At 37.5% G+C, this 18,035-nt stretch overlaps 1 protein-coding gene across 4 annotated transcripts in view; it reads right to left on the reverse strand.

Moving 5' to 3' along the window:
• Positions 1-18,035, reverse strand: part of grik2 (glutamate receptor, ionotropic, kainate 2) — a 429,445-nt gene that overhangs the window by 51,720 nt on the left and 359,690 nt on the right. For all 4 annotated transcript variants that reach the window (XM_028030748.1, XM_028030747.1, XM_028030746.1 and 1 more), the window contains exon 15: positions 8,824-9,049. In XM_028030748.1, coding sequence (XP_027886549.1) covers positions 8,824-9,049 — 226 coding nt within the window. The remainder of the gene's footprint in view (positions 1-8,823; positions 9,050-18,035) is intronic.

The following is an 18,035-nucleotide window of genomic DNA, read 5'->3' on the forward strand; positions in this document are numbered from 1 at the left end:
GAGTTTGTGCTCTGGATCAGTCACCACCATCCAGCTGAGGTGTTCTGTTCACGGCAACCAACACTCCCAGAGACGACACCTTACCACTGCCTACTCACCATAGTCTCGGAGAGGAACCAAGATTCTGTCCCCGTTTCCCACGGATTTTGAGAAGGTTGATGGCTTTCCTTTTGAGCTCTTGACATCAAGATTATTACAAACCACTAGCCAGTTTCTCTGTCCTGCTGTTCGTGATTTCCCGTTCCCACAAATTCATATTCTCAGTAAACCATTCAATGTTTTACTATTGTGTTCTGGCAGAAATTTTGGGTTCTCCATTTTAAGCGTTACTCATCTAAAATAATTCCCTCATTATTTTACAATTTAACAAAGATATCATTTTAGAGGGTCTGCACAGCCCACTGTTTTTTGAGTTTGCAAGTTCTCTCTTTGGGTTCTTGTCAGGTACTCCATCTGCCTCCCAGTTTAAAAACATGACTGATAGGTGAACTGGTTAATTTTATCTGTCCCTATGTGTGTGTCTTGTGTTTCTGTGATGCCCTATAATAGAGTGGCGACCTTTATACTCTGTGCCCCTTGCCCAATGATTCCTGGGGTTAGGCATCAGAAATCCTAACTGAAATGAATGCAAAGGAAAAGTTTAGTCTAATTTATTATCATATAATGAGGACAAAGGTTTGTCATTTTATGTAGTTATGGTCAATATTTAGTAATGACTGTGTACCAAAAAATATTTCTTCTGTTTTGCTTTATCAAACAGTCCATCTGTGGTTTACCAAACCACTTCATACATCTAAATATTGTCTTCCCAATAGAAGTTTAATGCTGTGAACACATCATTTGAATGAGCTCTAACTTAGAGTCAGAGCTGGACACTTGGCTTTAACAGTGTCCAGGTGCTAATGTTGGCTGATGCCTACTCTGCTTGGGTCACTGTGATATTTGCTGAACAGGTTGCTTTATAGTACGTTGGTGAACATATGGCAAAGACTACGAAAAGGGTGGGAAATCTATTCAAATACCTCGTTCTGACAACACAAGAACTGTTCACAAGGGAGTGGTGATGCAAATGCAGTTCTTTACAACCTGCTATGCACATGCTGCCATATGTAAACACTTCCTTTTCAGACTTTCATTGCTTTTAGGTATCTGTCTTTTTTCTTTTAGTGAAACAGGTATGAATTAAATAAATACAAATAACCACAATAAAAAATGAAAGATATATGAAAATTTTCCAAAGGCTTCCATACCCTAGTCTAATACATGCATACACTCTCGTGCACAGACACACACTGCAGAAAACCTCAGAAGGGACTGCATCAGTCAAGAAATGCAATCACCCAAAGCAAATATTGCCTCCCTCCAACACTAAACAGTCACTCAAATTACCTTTTGTGGCTGACCAACAGAGAATACACAAGCAGCAGCACATGACCTCTCCAACATGCACACTCCTCAAGGACATTTTCCTCATTCATCTGGAAGCTCATACTGGATATCATATATCCCCCACAGTGAGCAATTGTTTAAAGAATATGTGACTGTGGGACTACAGTCTCTACAAGATTGCAAAACCTTACTCAGAATTAAATATAAGAGACATACAGATTACTACTATTTGGTCATTTGATGGAGTTGGCCACCATGAGCCAGCAGTCTATTTCAGATGCCACTGGGAAGGGGCAGGATAACTCGTGGACAGCTTGCAAGTCCTTTACAGAAGCCAATTAAATAAACTCCTCTCCATTCTCACTTCCATTATCAAGTCAGAATCACAGTCATTGATCTCACAATTCTTTTGTGGACTGTAGGAGGAAATGCACCATGTTTCTTCAACATATTCCTAGTAAAATTGAAACAGAAATCCTTCCATCCAGGAATGTCCAATGTTCCTTTTTCTGAATAAAATAAAAAATACATGTAGCACATTCTACCGTATTTTCCAGACTATAGAGCGTGCCACACTATAAGCTGTACCCACAAAGTTTTTTAAAAAAACTGGAAATGTACATATGTAAGCCACACTGGGCTATAAGCCAGAGGGCTGCTTCCTTAATAAATCTGCTATTTAGGACGCAGCCCTCCGTCTCCAACACCAAACCATGGATTCGTTCACACCGAGTTTACCAGACTCTATTTACCAGCGGCTCTATTTCCCTCCTGGACTGCCAGATCTTTAGCCCTCAATTTAAAAGCTGCATCATGTGAACTTCTTTCTGTGGTTTCCATGATGAGGGGGTATGAGTTTGAAAATATTTCTCCGACCTGCCTGCTGCTGGCATGTGCTTGTTCTAAATAAAACTTAGTACTTTCTTCTTTGAGTTCCAATTTTGACTTCCAATGATTCACTTCCTGCTAAAGAGCCCCCTGGTGGTTGAAGAAAAATCCACAGAGAAGCCACACTGGGCTATAAGCTGCATGGTTCAAAGTGTGGTAAAAAAGTAGCGGCTTATAGTCCTTAAAATACGGAATATTTAAAACTGGATTTCAGACAGAAGAGCTAATGTAAGCACCTATTGAACACAATAGGGGTGCATAAAAATGATTTGTCCAATTTCATAACAATATCATAATGTATAGCACAGATAACATGTTCTGTGGTGTGGGTATTTTTGTTTATTTTAATCAAGCTCTCCCACTCTTGCATGAGACCTGCCTGCATGGAGTTCAAGTGGTGTTGATGTAATTGGAGAAAACAACTTTCTTACTGGAAATAAGTCATTTTAAAATTCCCTTATATCAGAAAACGTATGGCATAATTTTTATAATGGTTATAAAGCAATATATCAATACACAAGGATGTTCACAAACAACATATCTATAAACAGAAGGTCAGAAAAAAATCCCAAACTGGAAAGGTCCAACACCATATGAATGCAGCCCAGCAGTAAACAGAGAACATAATGACTTTAGTTTGGAACTACATATTTTTTATTAGAGGATTAAAGGAAGACAATATTCTGGCTTTGTTTAACAAATGTTGAAAGAAAGTTGAAAGAAAAACAGCAAACCTTTAACACATCAAATTTGAACACCCAACTTACCACACAACCATCCCTTTGATGGAGTATTAAAGTGTTTTAGGACACCCGCGATGCTAACGATGGTAGCAACAAGACGTCCTTCAAACTCAAATCCAATTCCAAGCTTTTCACAAAACAAGAAAATTAGCTTGAGAGGATACAAAGGCTGATGTAATTTGAGATCTAATAATCTAAATGATGGCACTTGACTACCAGCTCATCAACAACAGAGGCTATTTTTGGCTCATTAGCCACCTGGAGCCCGGTTTTATCACACAGAGCCACTGCCACTTTTCTGATGTGCGTATGCTAGGTAAGTACGATGCAATTGCCAAATGCACTCACGCTTTGACTGGCAGCAACATTTGTGTAATGCCATCCATCCATCCATCCATCCATTTTCTGTTCACCCTTGTCCCTAATGGGGTCGGGAGGGTTGCTGGTGCCCATCTCCAGCTACGTTCCGGGCGAGAGGCGGGGTACACCCTGGACAGGTCGCCAGTCTGTCGCAGGGCAACACAGAGACACACAGGACAAACAACCATGCACACACACACTCACACCTAGGGAGAATTTAGAGAAACCAATTGACCTGACAGTCATGTTTTTGGACTATGGGAGGAAGCCGGAGTACCCGGAGAGAACCCACGCATGCACAGGGAGAACATGCAAACTCCATGCAGAAAGACCCCGGCCGGGAATCGAACCCAGGACCTTCTTGCTGCAAGGCAACAGTGCTACCAACTGCGCCACTGTGCAGCCCATTTGTGTAATGCTGCCCCCTAATAACTTTTTTTTTCACTTTATTTGAAAAAATACACAAACAATACAAAACATTTCTCCAATACATAATTTGTTTTTCTAATTTTGTTTTATTTTTTGAAGAAATTAAAATCAGTGGGGAGAAGAAAGGTAAGAGGAGGAGGTGATGCATGGTTTTGAAAAATCAAAAACCAAGAGTGTTGAGAAGGAATGGGGCAAATTGAATAAATGACTAAATTCAAAGATCAGTAATTACATAGTCAGGTCTTACATATTGAGTTCATTTACTCCAAAATGAATAAAATATCTATTGGAATAGGACAGATTTTCCATTGTGAATATATTATGTGCCAATCCAGTCATCAATGCAATCTGGCTCAGTCTTTAACCACTTTTTGGTTAGTGCTTTTTTCGCTGGCCACTAACATCATGTAAAGTCATGTTTTTATCATGTGCATCTCAATGGTCCAGAGTCAGGTCTCCCAGATATACACTCACTGGCCACTCTATTAGGTACACCTGCCCAACTGCTCATTAATGAAAATGTTGAATCAACCAATCAGCAGCTCAATGCATTTAGGCATGTAGACATGACCAAGATGATCTGCTGCAGTTCAAACTGAGTATCAGAACGAGGAAGAAAGGTGACATGGCATGGTTGGTCTGAGTAGTTCAGAAACTTCTGATCTACTGGGATTTTCATGCACAACCTTCTCTGGGGTTTACAGAGAATGGTCAGAAAAAAATCCAGTGAGCAGCAGTTCTGTGGGTGCAAATCTCTTGTTGATGCCAGAGGTCAGAGGAGAATGGCCAGACTGGTTTGAGCTGATAGAACGGCAACAGTAACTCAAATAACCACTCATTACAACTGAGGTATGCAGAAGAGCATCTCTGAATGCACAACATGTCAAACCTTGAGGCGGATGGGCTACAGCAGCAGAAGACCACATCATGAAAGCATGGATCCATCCTGCCTTGTATCAACGGTTCAGGCTGGTGGTGGTGCAATGATGTGGGGGATATTTTCCTTTCACACTTTGGGTCCATTAGTACCAATTGAGCATCATGTCAACACTACAGCCTACCTGAGTATTGTTGCTGACCATGTCCATCATTTTATGACGACAGTGTGCCCATCTTCTGATGGATACTTCCAGCAGGATATTGCACCCTCATAAAACATCTCAGACTGGTTTCTGGGATACAACAATGAGTTAACTGTACTTGAATTAATAATTATTAAAAACATTTTTTTTAGATTATATCTGTCACAGTGGACATGCACCTGAGATGAAAATTTCAGACCCCTCCATGATGTCTAAGTGGGAGAACTTGCAAAGTCGCAGGTTGTTCAAATACTTATTTTCCTCACTGTATATTGATGACTTTGGCTCAAACATTTTCCCTCTCAGCTTCTGAACTCAAATGACCTCCACAGTCACCAGATCTCAATCCAGTAGAGAACATTTGGGATGTGGTGGAACGAGAGCCGACAGATCTGCAGCAACTGTGTGATGCTATCATGTCATTATGGACCAGACTGTGAGGAATGTTTCTAGTACTTTGTTGGATCTATTCCATGAAGGATTCTTAAGGCTTTATTAGGTACACCTTGCCAGTACTAGCAAGGTGTACCTAATAAAGTGGTTGGTGAGTGTATGATCTCCCACTTTGAGGGAATGTTTGAGCCAAATATGTTAATGTTTATGACGTTCAAAAAATATGGCAGTGATTGGCTTTAGCAGTACCAGAGTCTCCAACAAGCCTCTCATTGTTTTTGAGCTGGTGTCATAAAAAATCTTACCACATTCTTCTATCCAAATTCTCACCATGAGTTTGTCCCAGTAGACATCCAATGTATTTGTGTATTAACCCCAACCCCTAACCTTTTTTTCCAATTTTCCTTAGGTATTTTCACTTTTCCCACTTCTTCTAACCCTATATTGCCATTTGCATCCTAAATAATGCATAAGTTTATGTGGTTTTTATTTTTTATACCATGATCAATGAGTACCCAAAAAACCTATTGTATACATTTGCACTGCAGGCAGAGAGAACGTTTTGTTCTCTTTTCAAAATGTCATCTCACATGAAATCGGTCATACTCGTTTCCCAGGAATGTCTTTGCCAATTTTAGACAACTTACAGTAAAAATAATATATACATTGTTATTAACTTTTTAAAGTAATGTTTTATGTTTTGAAATAATGCACAATTACTTAAAAATGTTTTTTGTTATATTACATTTAAATCGTGTTAAAATGTGTGTATCATATTTGATACTGCAGGTATTTAAGGTGCTTTATCACTGAACAGTAATGTAATATTTTTATAAAGTAATCAATTTCATACCAGCCACAATTCAGCCACAAGCTTTTGTTTACTCAATAATTATAATTAAATGTCACAATTAATTTCAAAATTAAATTTCTTTTTCATAATAGTAGTAATTCTAAAACCATAACCTTCATTGTGTATCGGCTAGTTATTTATATATATTTTAGATAAAAAAAGAGTACAGGAAGAAGAGAGAGAGAAAGAAAATACTTTGAATAGTCATCAACATGATAATGTGTGACAATTCAAGCTATATAGAGCAGTAAGGAGAAGATGATGCGGATTATGATGAGGACTGGACTCCCCCGGCCATGCATGATAAAAGATATTCACATACCAACTATGATGAAGACTATGATGATCAAAGTGTAACCCAGGTCCAAACAACTACCCTGGACACAGTCAGAAATGAATCAGTGAAGACTAATGTGAAAAGCAAATAATACAAATGGAGAAAATACTGTCAAGTTCCATATGTTGATGTCATTGCCGGGGTTGAGGAAGGCTCAAAGAACAGCTGTCACATCACTCCATACATATCATCAGTCACTTTGTCACTGATGAAATGCTCCAGGGGATTGCAGAACATTTTCCACTGGTTCAATGCCAACAAATGAAGAAATAGGTTCACTGCCTGTCATATTAGATCACAATTAGGTTGTTGTCCTGGTTCACTCTGAAGTCCATTCACCCTCTTCCACTCTTCAATTCATTTCCATTCCTCATGAAGTAGTTTTCCATCCACTCCAAAACTCATGACATGGTTCTCAAGCCAGCCATTGATGAAGCACAAGAGTTAATGGGTGGTGTTGCTCTTCTTGGTATAATATCAGCATTTTTGAAGTTCGGCTTTAGATCCCGAAGATGTTGCATGTACATCTAGTGGCACACTGTTACAGTAACCATCATCAATGCTTGAAACCTCAACAGAAGAGATTACCTGAAGCTACAACCTAAAATGCTTTAGTTGGCACTTTTTCTACAAGTGCAGGAAAAGTCAAAATCAACTATGGTAGACCACTTTCCTCCCCTGAAGCGACTTCAACGGCACCCTGTAGAAGACCAAGCTGCAGTGTGCCTCTTGATGTGAGAAAGAATGGCATTGATCATTTTCCAACATGGGAAGCCCAACAGAGATGCAAGCACTGTTCACTTTGCATACATCTACTGTAAAATGTATAAGGTACAGCGTTGCCTGAACAAGGACAGAAACTCTTTTGGTTCCTACCACGATGTGAAATAAATGGCTGTAAAATGTTGTTGGTGGAAAAAAAAAAAAAAATAAGAGAAGAACTTCCTAGAGTGTTCCATATTTTCTAAATGTTAAAGGCAACATTTGTTTTTGCATCTAAAACTCACATTGTTGTGAGCCAAAAGTTCTAAGAAAAGCCTGCTGTATCAAATGTAATACAAAAAGTACATCATAAAATAAATGACATGGCAAAAAAAATTTTGATTTTGCTTCAAGGTTTTATGAAGATCCTAGTTCTAAAAAATTAGAATTTTCTGACTATCTTTTGATGGGTCAGGCTTTGTTTCCTTGTTTAAAGGAAATAGTTTATAATTGTATAACATTGTAATGTCTCGTTATTATTTCAGTGTATGATTTTCTTTCAAGCATTGACAAAAACACTTTTACAAATTCAAAACCAATACTGACATGAAACTCAGATTCTGAGTATAGCATTGTCTAATTTGCAGGTCTTTGTGTTCCAGACCATATTTATTTCTCAAAGACTCAAAGCTTTGCAGTATACCCTTATGAGTAAATGAGAAGTAGGTGAATAAGCACTTTGATACCATTCTTATAAAGTCTGCATAAGATATTAATCCATCCCAATTTGAAAATTATTTCTGGGGTTCTTCTACTGGAAGACATTAGAAAAAGTATAATTGTTAGACGAGTTATGTTTTCATATTATTCTTTTTATATTATTATTCTCATATTATTATTCTGTTTTATGTTTACTTAACTTCTCTCTTTTGTAGTACTTTATTAATCTTTTGTAATATATTATTAACTTTGTTTAGGATGTTTGCCTGGAAGCTAAAAACGTTAAACATTCATGTTTTATTAGCTCCATGTGAAACTGATTAGTTGTGGTCAGCCACATGCCCTTGTAAGGGCATGTACACAGAAGGTTCCAGAACATAAAGATCGTTGGTCAATTTTCTGTGTGACTGTGTGAAGAAGCCCAACCTCCTTTTTCTATACAATAAAGAGAAATGCAAAGAAAGATCTGGCAGAATTGATTCCAGACAATGTTTGACAGCGATTTTTCATGTCTGTTTTCAACTCTCCTCTTCTGCAGAAAAGTAACCTTTGTCTCTGGTTGATTCTTTGCAGGTTAGGACATAAAATAAACCTATCAATAATAAACATGGGAGGATTTTCATTTGATGGACAGAATTCTGGAACTAAAGGACAGGAAAAGGGGGCACATTTAACCTCTGTATATCTGATTTAATTCTCAATAGTTGTGGTCAAATAACGTCACTAAATTTGTGGGTATGTTAATTCCAAGAAGATGAAAATTCTCTCATGTTTAGTTTACTTTTTCTAATATCTCCCAGAGGAATGACAGTGCTTTGATAGTAATGTGGTGTATATCCAGTAAATTATTTAAACAAGTAACAAGAAAAAAACAAGAGCCTACATTTTACCTCACCAAGACATGCAGTGTACTTTTGATATACATACCCATTGGTGTTCCAACTCCATAAGCTTTGGAGTCAATAAGGCCTCCAATCTGTGTGAGGTTGCAGTTGCGCTGGGTTACAAACTCGATAGTTGTAGACTCCATGAGAAATGCGTAGTCAGAAGTGAGTACACGATGAATCCCTTCCTCAATATTCTTCACCATTACTGAGTGCCTCCGACTGCTCATAAACTCCCACATCTTATCGTATGTAGAGATCTTTGTTTTCTGTAAGGAGACACATGATGTGCAAGAAAGAATGTTAATGGTCTTATTGACCAAAGGAAAAAAAACAAAAAACCTTTACATATTCTACTTCAATCCTAAACTCAATCTGGCTACATCAGTCCTACAGAACCCTTTGCATTAAGGGGCATTCAGACTGTCTTTAGAAAAACATATAATTTGCTTGGAAATAATGTTATTATAGAGTCCAGAGCTCTACATGCTTTCTATCTACTTAAGTTTGCTTAAAAGAGGAATATAATCTGAAGGAGATGAGTGTGTGTCAAAATACCTGAGATTCAACAGGTCCCTCCCCTTTATTAAAATAACTAACAGTAAGATAATATCTCAGTGTAGTCAATGAGTAAGTATTCAGCTGCTTTCTTGTGTGAAAATCTTGAATGAAAATAAGTAGGAGATTGTAAAATCACTAAAAGGGGAACTTCAGGTGCAGCTGTGTTAAAATATTGTCCTCATGTATTAAAATTAAAGAATATTTACTCATCCTACTCTATGAATAATCATAAACTTTTCTTCTTTACAGATTATTGTAGAAAGTAATCATTTTAACATTCATTGAGATTATTCCAGGGGTGCCCAAAGTGAGTCCTGGAGGGCCGGCATCCTGCATGTTTTAGTTCTCTAGCTGGTGGCACCAACAACCTTTTCAGCATGTCAATGTTCTTCTTAGGCCTTTAATGAGCCATCATTTGATCCAGGTGCGTTAAACCAGGGAGAGACTAAAACATTCAAGATGCCGGGCCTCCAGGACCCACTTTGGGCTCCCTTGGATTATTCCTTTCTTAAATGTCTTTAAGAAAGGAATAAAGATTATACCTTTATAACCTTCCTAAGACACTCAAATACAAGTGTATTGTAAGGATATGGAGAGTTTTGATATTAGGATGATGCAACCTCAAAGTGGGGACAAGTATAAGAAATAAATATCTGAGAAAATAAGGCCAGATTTGATGAGTTTGGTATAACTTAAGGGTTTTATGATTTTAGTTGGTAACTAAATTCAGGCTTAACAGTGAGAGTGAAGTTTACAGAAGTAGAGGCAGCATATTGTCAGTCATCTAAATTTGTTTGCAATGAAGAGACATAAAACTGCTAGATTAACAGGGACAGCTGTCTCTAGGTCCTTTTACACAGAAGGCAGTTTGTAGAACCAGTTTTTGGTTTGGCTTTTAGAAGTCAACCCAAACTAGTAATACAAGGAAAGATTAAAAAAAAAACAGGATAAGACTTTAGTACAAACCATGAAGATGCTAAGCTGTTTTGTCTTATGAAAAATGCTTTAATCTTCTTCTTTCTATGTCTAACGTTGGGAATAAATAATGATGTGTTTTTCTCTTTCTCTTGTAGCTAGTTGTAATGCTAAAGCTAAAGGCAATGACATGTTAAGTAACACCAAAGCTAAGATTAAAGGAAATGACACACTAGGGAACGCCCTCTTTAGGGCGTAGCTTAGCCAGAGGCTAACAAATAGAATTACAAACTTTTGCTTTATGCCATTTTATAGCTCTAGCTCCTAAAGCAGAGTGTCAAACTCCAGTCTTGGAGGGCCGCTGTCCTGCAACTTTAAGATGTGCCTCTGCTGCACCACCTGATCAGAATAATTAGGCCATTAAGGTTCTGTAGAACTGATCTACACAAGGAGGAGGTCATTAAGTCATTTCATTCCAGTGTTTTGTACCTGTGGCACATCTAAAAACTGCAAGACAGCGGCCCTTGAGGACTAGAGTTTGAGACCTGCATCCAAAGGTAGCATGAGAAATGGACCAGCTGTATTTTAGTATTAACAAATGGAATTCATAAATTCAACTCATTGACTTTTCTTCAACCTCATACATCAAGAACTTAGCCTGGAGAACGGATAATTCTCCACACTAATCACAAGAAGTTGTAAAGATGGAAAAGTTATAATGATGAAAAGTTACTATAAACTGTATGGGTTATATTATTGACAAGTTATAATTGTAAGCAGTCAGATTATTTTTGATAACTCTGGAGAACGAAATAATAATGTCTTAACAAATAATGTCTTAATATTCAATAATGATATCAACAATTGGGAAGTGATGTGAAGTACAGTCATTTAAGAGAAGTTTTGATTGCAAATGTATAAAATGTTCTCATCTGTAAGATGAGAAACAAAAGATGACTCAGATGTGGCGAAAGAAAAGGGAAAGTTGTTTTGGACAGAGGTGGCTATAGGGATTCTCTTTTGCAATAGCTTCAACACAAAAACCAGAGAATTTGTCAGAAAAAAGGGATGATTTTATCGGTTCATGCAAAAATTCATGTATGCATCGCCCCTAAAAAGTATAAAGCGGAAGCGCTCGGTAACATTCAGGGTTCTGCCTCGGGGACAGTCTTCATGTTCACATCAGGAGTGAAGACTGTCTCTCACCAACCTGTCACTGGATCCCTGATGAGGCCAAGCAACAAGCCAAAGGTTGAGGTTTCAGAATTTGGACTTACTCTTAAGACTGCTGCTTCACGTTGGGTTTTTCTTTTTGTTGGATTCAAGAACTTTCACAGGTTTTGTTAAGAACAAGTGGAGGAATTTTCCAATTACATTTATGTGGCTACATCTGCCCATTGGGGAAAAAAATCTATTTTTTACCATGTTTTCCAACCAAAGAACAAATGGATCAACCCAGCAAAGGGATTTCCATGTGGTTTGATCCTCTCTCTCTGTCTCCTTGCAAATGTATTATATTTTTAAAAAGTTCACTCAGCCTCAATTTTAAGTAAGATAATTTGGGGATTTTTGCAACTTATGTACTTTTTCTTGTTTTGCTGGATTTATTACTGTGTTTTGTACAAACTTAGCTCTGCAAATTAAATCAATAAAAATCTTACTGGAAGTCGTGAAAACTTGATTACTGAGATTGTCACCTTTAAGAGTTCTTCATGGTGTTAAATGCTGGTTGCAGTGTTCAAAAAAATAAGCAGAGGTTTTTATCTGTTGCTTTGACCAAGAAAATAAACAAAATCTCAGAAGTTTATTTTTCCATACTTCTAAAACAATTTAGCCCAATTCCAGTTAGTATAAGAGGTGAAGCTGCCGTTAACGGGTGTGGCTGGGGAGTTTGGTTACTGCAGGCTGCTCAGTTTGAACAGGCCACCAGCTCAAGCGGGGTTTGACGCTTGGATGCTAGGCAGCTACAGGCTGACGAATTCTCCTCGTCAAAATCTTACAACACTGGACCCAGCAACGACTGTAAAACAAGCACTGAAATAAATACAGAACAAAGCAGACTGGTTAACACTAGTCTGCTTTTACCAGTCTGAGAATGCACACCAACACGTGATAACAGCCTCAACAAGTAACAACACTCTGAAGCATGCCAGTCTCTTTCCAGCATTCCACTCCATTGGGGAAATACGCACATGAAATCCGTTTTTTACTGGCCAAGTTAAAGACTTCATTATCAAAGAAACCTTGGAACCAAAGTAACTATTCGATTTTCTGTTTGTGTAACCAGTGAGTGTAGTCCATCCAAAAAATAAGTCTGAATCTGGCTTATCTGAATATATGCAGAAAAGAAATCTTAAAGAATCATATTCTCCACGAAGGAACACTGTCATTCTCCATCCACTGCAGTGAAAGAAGATGCCATAGCCCCATGCGACTACCCCAGTCTGAGCAGAAAGTTAGACCACTGCTTCTTTGTTCATCTGACTGGCTTTCTTTGTTTACTGGAGAGCAACTCACTGACCCACTGAAAATCATCTGGTTTGGAAGAACGGTTCAAGATGTGTCTGGGCAGGGAAAAACAGTTAAGCATTAAACTGTTTAAATATTGTTTATTCATTGTATGTGGTGCTAAACTGCTTGAATGCAAACAGCTCACTGAGCCTGTAAGCCTGGGCCTAATTCTGTAAGATTAAGTCACTTTACCAGTGTGTTATTTTTGGTTTAACAAGCTCTAGTGACCTCTGTGTTGGTCAGAGAGACTCAAAACCTGACTTAAATGAAAGCTAAGAGTATCTGCTTTAAGATGATACCATATACCATGTTATAGACCTTTGACAAATGCCCATACTATGAGCCTAAAGCGGACATGCACCAGTCTAAAAAGACAGAATTTGTTCAAAGGAGCTGTTCACTTTCTGAGCTGTTAACTGTGGCTCAGCTACTATTTAGGAAGGGCTATGATTTTGGAATGATAGCCCATGTCTTTAACTAAAGACATGTATCTTTTCAAAAAACAAGGATAGACTTTGCCAACCTGAAATGGACAAAAAAAATGGTCTAGCCCATGGACTAGTGTTGGTGATTCAGCTATCTTTGGGATGCTCATCATTAACTAATTCATGAGGCTAGTGCCGCTCAGTGTGTGGCATCTTCTGCTGCAGCCTTGGTGGTTCATCCCAGTTCCGCGACAGACCATTATTTAATGCACACTATTGCTGCTTAGCCATTTATTGAAGTTTGGATGGAGACCTATATTTTTTTTTATTGTGATTTAATTTCTTTGATTTGGGTCAATATTTTTATGTAAATTGCGTCTTGTATTGTAGTTTTCTTAATTTCTTTTCTATTAGACAGGAAATGGCCAGATATTGGTGTTGGTGGTGGACTTTCTGGGTGGTGGTCCTTTTTCTTTCTTTTTTTATTGTTTTGCTGTCTTGTTTGCTACATCCAGCATCAGAAGATGATTCGTGCCCATGTCATAAAGTGTGAATCATCTCAGACTGGTTTCTTGAACAGGATATTAAGTTCACTTTGTTTAGGTCTCTAGCCTTGTCCAGCACTGCAGGCCCAGAACTGGGCATGTTAATTGTCTATCTTTACAGGCTATTTTAAAGCCATCTTTGAGCAATGGTCTTAAATTGATTTTTTTTATATGGATTAAAACATGCATTTATTTAGTACCGTAACTAAAATTATCCTACTGGGTGAAAGCCTCATCTGTAGCAAGTCCGTGTGCCTTTAACGTAGCTTTTAAAGTAGGGTTATATATGTGGAAATCAAGGTAAAAAACCATAAACGAGCTCTGACACTAACTTTGTACAAAACCCAAAAATATGTGGAACATTTTTCAATTACTTTAGTGAGCTTTTGCCTGTTAGGTGCTTCATTATTCATGCTGAGAAACCTGAAGACAGAAGTGCCAAATAAACTGTATGATATACAGTACTTGAAAACTTTGGTCTGACTCAACTTGATTAGCAGGAAACACACTACTGAGGCCACAGACTGGATTTGATTATCAGCACGGGTGTGAATATTTCCAAGGTTTCTGCAATTGATGTCCTGTGTGATCATTTCTTTCATTTGTTTACTCACTTAGCAAAACTATGGAAGCCCGTTTCCGCCACTCTGTAAAAAAAAAAAAAAAAAAATCTCATTATAATGAGATACTATCTCATTATTTTGAGTTACTATCTCATTATTTTGAGATAGTAACTCATTATAATGGGATACTTTATCTTGAGATAAAGTATCTAAAGTATGAGATACTTTAGATAATTTATTTATATTTTTTTTAACAGAATGGCGGAAACGGGCTTCCATACAAAACAGATACTATTACAGAACATTCCTTCACACACAACACAGCAGACACTCTTAATGAAATCTACTCTTCCAACTTGCATCTCTGCTGTAACTGAGATTGTCCTAGTCAAAGTGTTCAATGACATCCACATAAATACAGACTGGACGAACCACAGTCGTGTTGGACCTTAGTGCAGCAGTTGACATTACTGACCATGACATATTACTGAAACGACTGCAGAGCTGGGTATTAATCTCCAGTTCAGTATTCAATTGGTTCTAATCTTACATAAAGACCAGGTATTTTTGTGTGTCAATAGGTACATATTCTAATCAGCACAAGTCTGGAACAACCTCCCATAAAACTGCAAAACATCCGAAACACAGATTTTTTTTTTAAAATGAGGGCTTAAACACACCTATTCAGAGTTGCCTTTGATTAGTAAGTGAATCATTGATCAGCATATTTCATGTGTATTTGCTTAATGGTTTTGATATTTTACAAAATGTAGTGTTCATTGGTTGTTTCATAATTGATGACTTTATGATGTTTTTATTTTATAAAGCACTTTGAATTACTGAGTTGCTTAAATTTGCTATGCCAATGAACTTAACTTGACTTAATGCTGATGCTAAGAAAGTCACTATATAATCAGGTATTTACAACGAGAAGTGTAAACAAAGCAGAATGTGTAAACATGGAACTGAAAGAGTAGTAGCATCTCAAGCTTTAAATGACCAATTTAAAGCTTCAGTTTGCGAGGTAAAAATTTTAAGCTATTTTTGACAGCTTTTTTTAAGCACGTAAAGTAACTTGATTTTGCTCTAAAAACGCACTATGTGCCTGTAAAGTACATCATATGTCCCACTCCAGACTTTTGAGCTAATTTGATCTCATTCAAAATTCCTCAAAAGTGGTTTAGTAGTAGTTTAGTTGACCATTATTGGCTTTGTTTGAGTGAAATATTTTAACTAGAAACCAATGTATTTCTGTTAGTAATTTTCTATACTTCATAAAGAAGTTGTCTGTCTTTATTCTGTTTATTTTTGTTTAAAATAAAGAGTGCACATTAACAAAATTTCTGTAAATATTACAGTTTAGCCAAATAGGGACATTTTCAGTCGTAGTTTCTGGGACAGGCACCATGATATATGTGGCAGGACCTGCTGTTTGAGTATCAGTTTCAAAATTAGCTGCATCTGTTATGTAATACCACACATCATAATTTAGGTATTCAGAAAAACAATAACTGAAAACTATTTGGCTAATATTTCCTGATAATCACCTTGTCTTGGTCATTTTTATCTAATTTACATGTTTTGTAAATAACTGCCTTTAGCATTTAATAGTTATTCATAGCCAAACCAAACCTGATGTTGCACACATAGCAGCAGAAGTGTAGATAAATAATATATATTCATCTCTGATTACTTTGACGTTACTATCACTTTATAGGGGAGTAGTGGCATTTTCATTGTCTGTATACCTCTCTCTTTCTATACCTGTAATCACAGAGAAAAAGCCAGGAGCACTTTATTCTCTAGGGGAGAAGATTTGAAGGCATTTTTGAAACCATTTGAAACCTAATTAAGTCACATCTTCAAGGTCCCGCCCGCCATTATTGTGTGTAATGACCTTTGGTGGCTGGTCGATATTTTAGATCAACTGGGTGATTTGTGGAGTGCCTATCAGAATCTTTTGGAGTCACCCTTGACAAATCAGACGATTGAGCATGCAAGCTTCAGACTGCTGATAAGGCAAGAGCACAGGCTGTGAATACATGGAGAGTAAGATAACCACCTACACTCTAAAGCAGGAAGCGAGACAAGGTTGGTTTCCTGAAGCCAGAGTTCATGCAATATTATGTAGAAAGCATGAGAGGGAACACAATGAATGACTACCTCACCAAAAAGCTCATAAAAACCCACCCACAGGACTGTAATATATAGATCACATTTTTTGCTGCTGAAAAAGCAACAGTTTACCTCCAGCCTCTTACATCTTCCAGAACCAAATACAAACAATGTTCCTTATGCTTATCTGACTGCATCAAAATAAATCTTTTCCCAGATAAGGAGCTTTTTTTAATGCAGGTGCTCTTCTCAGACATGACAGCTTTTCTGAGAAGTTCAAACAGTTTTAGTTTATCCCTTTTTCCCAGTGGAATGGCTATTGGACTTTACCATATACTTTTGCATTTTAACTTATGAAAAAGATGTGTTTTATGTGCTAACTACAATCAGTGTACAGGTTTATAAACACACTGCAAATATGAGATAAAGAACATTCAAATGATGTTACACAATACTAAATTAGGGTCATCCAAAAAGGATTTTTATACTCAGATCCATCGACTGAAACTAAGCCGATTTCAGCTCCTCAGATGAAATACTGTATGTGAGTGATTGACAAGAAATGCATTGTTGTGGTTATTACTGGGACACATATCAACAAAACCTTGATCTTCATGCAGCCTTGATTTAAACTAAACTGAAGAAAATTCAGAACCCAGAGCAGCTACAAAGACAATGCATATTCATTCAGACTTAATGCGATGAGATGTGATAAAGTAAACAACCTACTGAATAGACCAGTTTCATTAGCAAAGGGGCTAGTAAAAAGAGTAAATGAAATGAGCATTAGTGAACGTTAGTTTGGACTTGTGAAAATGCAGCTTGAAATAATATTCCAATGTCATTGGAAGCTGATGACATTGTGGAAGCAGTCACAGAACAAACTGAGTGGTGTGACCCAATGATCCTAAGACCTAAAAAGAATGGAAACGCCTGAATCTTTGTGGACTTAAAAAGACTGAATAAGACATTTAAAAGAGAATGATTTATTCTACCAATATCAGAGGAGAGTGGTACCACAGTTTCTCATCACCAGATGCAGCTTCAGGATTCTAGCAAATCCTTCTGGATAAGTAGACTCAGAGGTTAACTACCTTCATAACCCTATGTGGAAAATGTGGAAAATGTGGAAAACCTGGGGGGGGAGGGGAGGGGGGTCAACTCTGTCAAAATGCCATGTTGACAGAGTTGCAGTAAACATGGATGATATCATTGTCTGTGGCAAAGGAATAGAAGAGCATAATTATCAGCTGCAAAAAGTGATGGAGCGATTACAATCATCTTGTCTGAAAATAAACAATGATAAATGTGAACTGAGAAAGACTGAGCACAGCTTCCTGTGGTGCCAGGTGATCAACAAAGATAGAGTGTGACCTCACTCCACCAAGCCTCAGTCCACCAGAAAACATCCAAGAGCTTAGAATGCGCTCTTGGCGCCTACTGTAGTGTTCCACATAATGTAAAAAAAAAAAAGGTTGTTATATAATGGACAACCATTATATGAACTTCTTCAATCAGTCAGCATGGATCTGGGACCCAATACAGCGAACTGCTTTTCATCATTCAAAATACGTCTGACATCATCACCTACTCTAGTGTTCTATGATACAAACAGCTGTT

The sequence above is a fragment of the Xiphophorus couchianus genome, chromosome 11 (assembly GCF_001444195.1).
Source record: "Xiphophorus couchianus chromosome 11, X_couchianus-1.0, whole genome shotgun sequence".
Classification (NCBI taxonomy): domain Eukaryota; kingdom Metazoa; phylum Chordata; class Actinopteri; order Cyprinodontiformes; family Poeciliidae; genus Xiphophorus; species Xiphophorus couchianus.